The 10000-nt window shown below is 36.2% G+C and overlaps 1 protein-coding gene across 2 annotated transcripts; it reads left to right on the top strand.

The window, feature by feature from the left end:
• The first annotated feature begins 646 nt into the window (after nucleotides 1-646).
• LOC135198593 (toll-like receptor Tollo) lies at nucleotides 647-9000 on the top strand. Of its 2 annotated transcripts, none has more exons than XM_064226321.1 (2): nucleotides 647-785; nucleotides 956-9000. In XM_064226321.1, the coding sequence occupies exon 2, from the start codon at nucleotides 1882-1884 to the stop codon at nucleotides 6082-6084; it is 4203 nt and encodes a 1400-aa protein (XP_064082391.1). In that variant the 5' UTR covers nucleotides 647-785; nucleotides 956-1881; the 3' UTR covers nucleotides 6085-9000. The 2 variants fall into 2 exon arrangements, with proteins under 2 accessions (XP_064082391.1, XP_064082392.1); XM_064226322.1 differs by having other exon boundaries at nucleotides 649-803.
• The last annotated feature ends 1000 nt before the right edge of the window (nucleotides 9001-10000 follow it).

The following is a 10000-nucleotide window of genomic DNA, read 5'->3' as shown; positions in this document are numbered from 1 at the left end:
TAAAGGAATTCCTTACTAGTGACTGCATGCTTGTAATGTAATAAAAATGACAATTCAAGATTTAGCAGATGCAAGTTTTTTTCGTTTTGAAACTAAATTCTGTGTTACTGGAAAAAAAAATGTACTCTTGCTCTGCTTGAGTGAAATTAATCTTTGGTCGAATTTCTATAAAAGCTCTGAAAGAAGATAATAATAATAATAATAATAATAATAATAATAATAATAATAATAATAATAATAATAATGCTGTTATGACCCGTACTAATGCTACTGATGTCGTAGCTATTATTATCATGCATAAAATTTTCATTCTTGAGAACCAAGTAACAAGAAGCATCGTCTGTTCCCCCGAAAACACGAGAGAGAGAGAGAGAGAGAGAGAGAGAGAGAGAGAGAGAGGAGGTGGGTGGGATGGTTACCTTTCTGCTGCCATAAGAAATTAGAATCGCCTTATTATAAGTTTTGTGTTTGCTTTCCGTTTCTTTTGGGAGGAGAGCACGCCGCATTGAAATTCGAAACTCATCTTGCGAGAACGCATGGTCGTCACAGAAAAATTAATCTGCTCAGATGTGAAAGATCAGTGCGCCGTAAGACCTAGCGACATCTGGCAGTGGTAAATAAATATACCGGAGCCTGTGGCGGGAGAGTCAGTGAGCGCTGAGACGCGGTTGTGAAAGGTTGTTCGCGTTGGCCTCTTCCTGCCGCATCTCTGCGGCGATTCTGTTAAGAGATATTGCCCATCGCGGATTTAACGCTGTAAAGATCCAATCGAAATATTCCTATCGGTAAAGGAATTCCTTTTCGTTAGTTCTATGCTTCTTTACAATTTTATCCAAGATACGAGCTTAATGAAAGAAAAAGCTAATTTAATCTGGTGGCCCATACAAAATTCTGTCGAATGCTAATTTTTTTAAAAATGCAGTTACATGTTTCTAATTGGGTATTTTTCTTACAGGGACTTATGCCATATGGCACAACTGAATATATTCAACAAAAGTAAAGTGATAAAACAATAATAATGACTGAAAAAGACAGCAGTGGAATAACCCTGAGAAGAAAAATTATTTCTCATCGGAAAGTAATGTAGACGGATTTCTACACGTTTCTCAATAAAAGAAAAAGAGAACAAAAGACAGTTATTTACTACAAGTACCTTACGTCAATATTTACCATGGAATCTTCTGAAACGATATTAGTTTTTTACGGTTGTTTTGAAAGTGGTTGCAAAAATTTTATGTGATCTGGAAATTCGAATTGTGAAATATCTTATGACCACAGGCGCACAGCGAATTCAAAATAAGAAAATATGATAGTATTTATTATCTGAGCATTGAAATACAAGAGAAATATCAGATTTACAACAGCGAAATTTGTTTAAGTGTCAGCGGTTAGAAAATGTGAAATAACAAATATTGTGGTTAGCAGAACAGGAGACAGTAATTTAAGAATAATAAGCTATTTGAGGAGAGCGATTTGTGCAGTGTGATACATTAAGGAACTTTCGGACTTTCTAGAATACAAACTAACTCCAAAGGTAAGTGCGTTCCCGTTTGGCAGTCGGTGCGTCTTCGTGCCTGCATACAGGGAAGCCACGGCAGTTCACGGGATCAAACGCTGTTAGTCCAGTACCCCTGGACCTGGGCATCGATTTATGCTAACACTGGAACCCGTCGCCCATCTTGCCACGTGCCAGGCACACCTGCCATTCGCGACAACCACGTGTCCTTAGTGCTTTTTGTAACTGACATATCGAAGTGAAATATTAATTGCTTCTCTGTATAAAGCTCAAGAATCCCTTCAAATCTTTGAAAGACATGATCACGAAATTTTTTTGCCCGTTGTGAAATTGACGAATAATACTAAAAGAAATACCAGCAGCACATGCTTATAAAGATGTCTAATTCGGTTCCTTTCTATTTGACTCTTGTGCAACTGAGCATGTTACTGATATTCATGGCACTCTTGGGCGGTGTAGGAGGTCGTCCTCCTGAGTGCCAGTGGAAACTCGAAAATGCGGGTGTTACTGCAAGTGGTGGCGAACAGTTGAGCACTACTTGCCATGTAAGAACACTATCAACCAGCCTTTTGACAGAAAGTGGAGGAAATGCATCCTTACCAGCCCTTTCTCAAGCAACACACGTCACTGTTCTGACTTTGCACTGTGCCCGTCAAGTAGTATTTGAGTCGGAAATAACACCGGGAATGTTTTCTGTATTCCCCCGTCTGGAAGATCTTCAAGTACTTGGCTGTAAAGTTACTGAACTCCCTCCTCATGCATTTGCAGGCTTGCCCTATCTGCGAAGATTCACACTTAAGGCACACCATCAGGACTGGCCTGGGGCTGCATTAGCCATCCATAGTGATGCATTTAACGACCTAACTCGTCTTGAATATCTCAACTTAGCCCACAATGCATTATGGTCTTTGCCACATGGTGTGTTATGTAGTCTTCCATCACTCATATCCCTCAATCTCACACATAACCGTCTGCATCATCTTCCTGACCTTGGACTGGGAGCAGTCAAACCAAAGAATGAAGCAAGTGATATACCAATAGAGTGTAATTTACCCTTGCATCACCTAGACCTTTCATACAATCAAATTGCTGAGGTCCCTGAACAAGTATTTACAAGTGCAAGTGATCTATATACACTATCCCTGAAACATAATAGGCTAGCACATCTCTCTGACTGGGCTTTTGGAAGTTTAGCATCATTAAAGCTCCTTGACCTCTCTCATAATAGACTGGTAGCAATCCCAAGGTCTGCATTAGCTGATTTACAGCAGCTACGGGAATTACGTCTTGCTAATAATTCCTTAAGTGTACTTCCCCCAGCAGCATTCAGCAATTTAGGCCAGCTGTTAACACTTGATCTAAGTCATAATCAGCTTACTTTAGGACCTAATAATATGGAACCCTTCACAGGGCTTATCCGTCTGGTTGTTCTTGATATTTCATATAATCATCTTGTTCAATTAGGGCCAGACACATTCAAAGATCTGTATTCTTTGCAAGTTCTAAGACTTAACAATAACCAATTAAATCATCTCGCTGATGCTACTTTTTCAGGTCTCTCAAATTTGTATACCCTTACATTAACTAACAATAAGCTTTCAATTTTATCAGGAAAAGCACTTCAAGGGCTTGCTGTACTGACTCACTTATCTCTTGATTCAAATGTACTTGAAGCTGTCCATGAAAATGCTTTGAATAACTGTTCCTCACTACATCACCTAAGTCTTTCTAATAATCATTTACAAGACTTCCCCATGGCCATAAAAGGGGCACCTTTATTAAAAACGCTTGATTTAAGCTACAATAAGATCAGCTACCTGGATGAAGGATGTGGTCTAAAGCATCTCCAGGATCTTAATTTAGCAAATAATGTCATTACAAATGTAAGCCGATCATTTTTGTCTGAAATTCCCTCACTTGCATTATTAGACATGTCAAACAATGTTTTGACAGATATTGGTTATGGAGCTCTAGAAGTAACACCAAATCTGAAAGGTCTTAATCTACATCATAATTCTCTGGGTGATATCAATGGTCTTGTTACAGTCTTACAAAATCTTACATGGCTTAATGTTTCTCATAACAGTATATTGTGGTTTGATTATGCATTAATCCCAAAGAATCTGGAATGGATAGATTTGAGTTACAATTTATTGGTCAAACTAGAAAATTACTATGGGGTTGAGAAAAAACTTGGCCTTAAGATTCTATATGCTACCCATAATAATTTGACTGATATAAGTGCTGCAGTTGTTCCAGATAAAATTGAAGAAGTACATCTTGAATATAATGCTATATCATATGTGGCTTCAAACACTTTCCTTGATAAAACTAATGTTACTCTTATTGACTTGCGAAATAATCATCTAACTATACTGGAGGAGTCAGCATTGAGACTCTCACCTCGTCAAACTCCACCCCCTTTACTTTTATTGTCAAATAATCCTCTTGAATGTGACTGTGGAGCAGATTGGCTTCTAAGAGCAGCTGGAGCAGGATTTGGAAATTCAATGAGTGGAGGATCAATTTTGCCACATTTGGGAGATGTGGGTGTTATTCAGTGTCGTCTCCCAAGTCTTTGGCATGGGGTGATTGTGCCTCTAGTATTTGTACAGCAACAACAGTTTTTATGTACATATAGACGTCATTGCTTTACACTCTGTCATTGTTGTGATTTTGACGCTTGTGACTGTGAACAAACCTGTCCGAGAAATTGTACTTGCTACCATGATCACACATGGACCCACAATGTTGTAGACTGTAGTGGAGGTTGGACACATATGCCTTCAGGTGTACCTATGGATGTCACTGAGGCTTTTATGGATGGTAACAATATGGGAGCACTTACGTCACATGCACTTATTGGTCGTAAAAATTTAAGGATTTTACATTTGAATCATTCTGAGATCACTTCTATACAAAACCGCACTTTTAATGGTCTGAAAAACTTAGAAGTGTTACGTCTGGATCATAATAAACTTGAAGTTCTTCATGGATTTGAGTTTGTTGATTTACATGGTCTCCGTGAACTATACTTAAATAACAACCACCTCAAACACCTTAGTAATGTATCTTTTTCTCCACTAAGGGCTATAGAGCTTCTCCGTATTGATAATAATCTGTTAACTACATTCCCTGTTTGGAATCTTGCTCTCAATCCATTCCTATTAGAGGTAAGTCTGTACAACAATCCTTGGAGTTGTGAATGTGGCTATCTGGCTAATTTGAGGGCATGGTTAGAGGCTAATCGAATAAAGGCAACAAATGCAAGCATGGTTCGCTGCCAGCATAACAGTACCAAAACTATTGGTCCACCTGTTTTATCAGATACTCCTGTCCGGTGTGACCATTATGTTGCCACCACTCGCATTAACAGTCTAATAATACATGACTATGTTATGCTACTTCTTATCACTGCTGCTATTCTTCTTATTGTATTAGCATCGGCAGTAACTGTTATTGCATATCGACGGCGGTTAAGATTATGGGCTGTAAGTCGTTATGGTAAAAGATTATTTGAAAAATCTACTGCTTATGTTGAAGAAAGAGAAAAACTTTTTGATGCCTTTATAAGCCATAGTGCCAAAGACTCTACTTGGGTATGTGGTTTGATGGCCCCTGAATTAGAGGCTTCTGGCTATAGACTATGCGTAGCTCAAAGAGACTGTACAGCTCCATCAGCCCCCGTAGCTGGCAGAGCCATAGCTGAAAGCATAGCATGCAGTCGTAGGGTTGTGATTGTACTGTCACGTGGGCTAGTAGATGCAGAATGGTGTCGTTATGATTTTAAGAGTGCCCATGTTGACTCCTTGAAAAATGTTAAAAATCGTAACATCGTAATAGTAGCTTTAGAAGATGTACCCAGATCAGAGCTTGACCCTGAATTATCATCAATCACTCGCAATGCAAGCACAACTCTACAGCCACGTGATCCTAGGTTTTGGGAAAAGTTACGGCGCTCCATGCCAACCTTGAGGTCTCGTTTAAGATCAGGCTTGGCCGGTACTATTGGTGGAAAAGCTGCAAGTAGGCCTCTGGTAGCAGCAGAACACCAGAATGGTCCATGGCCTTTCCAAGAAACCAAAACTTCAGGCCATAATACAACAAAATCTCTTACTGTTAATCCTTACTGGGAAACAGCGGTTGGCACAAATCCATCAGAGGTTGCATGGTCTTCCAGGACAGGCCCAGATCTTGGAGCACCACCATGGCTACACAGCCCAACAAAACAGCCTCCGTCCCCTCATCCAAAAGATGAGGAAAGGCCTGATGGGTCTTCACCTGTCGGTTCAGGAGATGCTCCTGAACATACATACATGAGTGTTAGTGAATACAATGAGGTTCAAGCATCACTCCTTCCCTCAAACAATTTTACTACTTTACCAGGGCCAAATCATATACCTAATGGAAATCTTCCACAAGTGGTCAATGGAACAGGAGGGATGAGACACCCCTCTGCACCCTCTTTATTCAGAAGAGATGCCCCAGACTACCTCACCCGCAGCTGGATTTTCCATCCACCTCCTAATGAGCAACCTCCTCCTCCAGGTCAAACCTACTTTGTTTAAGATTTATTCAAACTCATGTTATCACAATATTTTTCCCTATTTGAGGATTTACTAACGAAGCCTCCTCCTAATTGAGCTTTTGCTGCATCTCGTCCATATTATATATGAGCAGCCAGTGTAGCCTTATGCCATGCATCAGCCTGTGCCAACCTGTAATATATATTGGTTCATCTCCATCTTTCAGGATTATGGTTTCCAAGGTAGCTATAATCCGAGTTATTAGTTGAAGTACTCTGTCCTTAAACCTATAATCCCTCATCACCTTAATTGAGGGAATGGCCCACACACATTCCGCCCATACCCACAGTCTACCACACCCACAGCTGTTGTTGCTGATTCCAAAATTGTCATCAGTACTCAAGCAGGTGCGGGGATCTGATACCTGTGATGCCAAGCAAGAGGCAACCCGTCAGTGCTTTTGGAAAAGTGGACACAGTGTATTAAACATGCGAGATGTTTTTGTGTGTGTATATCAAAGAAATTCTGTAACTGGATGGATACAATATTTCTTTAGCTTGAGGCACGAGTAATATGCTTTGCAAGAAATGATCAATGTGCATTTATCAATGAAAACAAATATTTGCCTCTTAGTTAGCCTCGCTGAAGTGCCACAATGCCTGACAGTGTTGCCATGCACAAACTTTGGACTCAAATTTGAGCATGGTAGTACCAGCCTATGCTGGATAAACATTATGCCAGCGATTTATAAATATATAAATATATTCATATATACAAAAGTGCCAAGGGACGCGCAGTGCGTAGATATAAAAGTTTTGTCGAATTCAACTTGCAGAACGTGTCCAAGAATTTTTGTGTATTGTGGACACAAGCAGCTTGAATACTCTTCCTAAATACTGACACAGCCTAGTTGTCAGTGATGATGTCTCTTTCAAAAGCCAAATTAAGTGGTGGCCAATCTTTGACAAAATAAATTGAAAACTGTTGTGCATATATCTAATATGTATCCAATTGGATCTTCCATATTTTTAGCTACGATATTTGTTACTGTTATTTTTGGAAGAAAGTGGTTGGGCAAGTCAATATTTATATGGTAATATATAATCAAAATACTTATGTACACTTACTCCAATTTCAGTTATGTATTTATAAACATACATGCATAAATACATTTATGTGCAATTTATATATGTGAACGGTTTGTATGCATGTGTGCCGCCGATGTATGCGTACATTTATACGTACATATGTAAATGTTTATCATCAGTCTTTTTTATAAACCAATTTATATATATATATATATATATATATATATATATATATATATATATATATATATATATATATAGTATGTTCATGCATGTATGCTTATATAAATTGAAAGCCTCAGAGATTTTGTTTTCAGACAACGGGAAAATTGCCCCTAATAATGTTTAAATTATCCTCTCAATGCCATAAAGTCTGCAATACAATTCAGTTATTGACTGCCGATCAGAACAGGAAAGCTAACTGCCCTTTTTTCCGTTTCGCTAAGTTTGGCCACTCTGGTTATATTGTAAGAGAAAATGTCCCACCAATGAGCAGGTCATCTATTCATAACCCTATTACAAAGATCTATGCCAGGGTCCTTGTAAAGTCACTCAGCATCAGGTGCACGGAAACAATAAACTCTTTGCTGTCATATATATATATATATATATATATATATATATATATATATATATATATATATAAGGACGACTGCATTAAAGAGATTCTGTTTACTTATGTTCATTGATAAGAAAAAGTGTATATAGCCAATTGGTATGTGATAAAAGAAACGAGTTTGTATTCCTTCTCTGGCCTGTACACAGTCACTTGTAAAAAAGAACAAGAGAGACAATGTGCATCTTGATCTTGAGTAAGCCTCTCACTCTCTCTCTCTTTCTCTCTCACACTCTCTTTCTCTCTCTGTCTCCTCATCAGACCGGATATTTATTTTTTTGTATTCATCCGGGGTGGCCATCAGTCATGAGTAGTTAGTGTGTATATATTGTTGATGTTTGTTAATGTCTCTTCATTTGATGCGCATTCTGTTTTATATTTTTTGTACTTGGACCGTATTATTTTTCCGGCCTAGGATATATAGATATGATTTTGTAAAGGTAAAGGTATATGAATATTTATTGTAGAATATTTTGTAGATTTATGCCGTGATTTGCTTTGAATTTTTACAGATATAACCTGCAAAATATTCTGTACTGGAAGAGGTCTGTTATTTACGCAACAAAGCTGGAAATTGTTTGCTGTTTTGAAATGATTTATTAACGAAATTTTGTTATTTATCTAAGCTAAAGCATATTCTGTTAAGAACTCATATTGCATATGCTTATCAGTTGTTTGCCGTTTTTTCTGATGAAATATTTTATCACAATGTCATGTGAAAACCGAACTATGTGCATAGTATTTACGATTATACAGGTGCTATCATTTAAGCCAATTATATGAATAGAATATTTCACCAAAGTTCCATGCGTCATCACACAGTTTTGTATATCATTTCCAATTTTTATTATCATTATAAAAACTAAAAGAATACGTATATTTTATCATTGTTGTGTACCGAACGTGGAAAAATACTAAGATGTGATGATGTTTATTTTCATTTATGTACATTTTTGTACAGTTAAGCTTTCATGTTCGAAATTTGTTGATTTTGATTCATCATGTCTATAAAAGAAAAAGCAAATTGCTTTCTTGACAGTAAAGGGAATTTTGTAATAATTGAGATGTGGATGTACGAAAATATCTTGTTTATCGAATTAAAAATAATGTCAAGTCCTACATACACACACACACACACACACACACACACATATATATGTATTATGTATGGCGTGTATGTTTGTTTGAAAATATAAAACATGATTACTTTCTTAATTATCGTCTTATTAATACATACACACGCACACACACACACATACATATATATATATATATATATATATATATATATATATATATATATATATATATATATATATATATATATATATATATATATATATATATATATATATATATATAGTATATATATATATATATATATATAATATATATATATATATATATATATATATATACATGGATGAACATTGTAAAATTTTTATGCAGCTTTTTAAAATTGTTATGAAATAGGATTTTCACAAAATTAGCAAATTCCAAAATACTTGTTTAAAAAGAAATTGATTTAGTCCCATCCACACATATTTTTTACTTTTATATATGCTGTCAGTGCTATTATTACCTTTATTATTATCATTGTTATCATTATGGCAATGCGTTGCACATTTTTTATGTTCTTTTTTTTTACAAATCTTCGGGAAGAAGTGAATATCGTGCAGAAAAGATCTCGTGGAAGTTGGCCACCCTGTTCATGTTGTGATATGCTCACCCAGTCTTGTCCGTCTATTGTCAATAAAGATCGTTCATGTGAAGAGTCTTTTCTTACCCGAGAAGTTAGTAGACTTCTTTTTCCTCTTATTATTATTATTATTATTATATTATTATTATTATTATTATTATTATATTATTATACTCCATAGTTTTAGATTATGAACTTCATTCAAAGTTTCTAATAGTGACGTCTTGGCTGATATTTTTGAAGATGTTTGACTGTTATTTTTACTTCATAACTTTACTCCATGTTCTAGAGCATGGCGTTTTAGCATAAATATGTTTTTTTTTTGTTATATCTTAATATTATTGTCACATTTTGATACTTTATTAAGTTTCTAATAACGTCTTTGCTGATATTTTTTAAGATGTAAGACGGTGTTGTTTTTACTTCATAACTTTACGTCATTTTTAAGAGCTTTACGTTATAACAGAAATATGTGTTTTTTTTATTATATCTTAATATTATTCTCATATTTTGATACTTTATTCAAAGTTTCTAATAGTGACGTCTTGGCTGATG

Source organism: Macrobrachium nipponense, chromosome 22 (assembly GCF_015104395.2).
Source record: "Macrobrachium nipponense isolate FS-2020 chromosome 22, ASM1510439v2, whole genome shotgun sequence".
NCBI lineage: Eukaryota > Metazoa > Arthropoda > Malacostraca > Decapoda > Palaemonidae > Macrobrachium > Macrobrachium nipponense.
This window is presented reverse-complemented; position numbering and strand designations above follow the sequence as displayed.

Coding starts and splice junctions, on each gene's coding strand:
- LOC135198593 (XM_064226321.1), top strand. CDS start 1,882: ATGCTTATAAAGATGTCTAATTCGGTTCCTTTCTATTTGACTCTTGTG.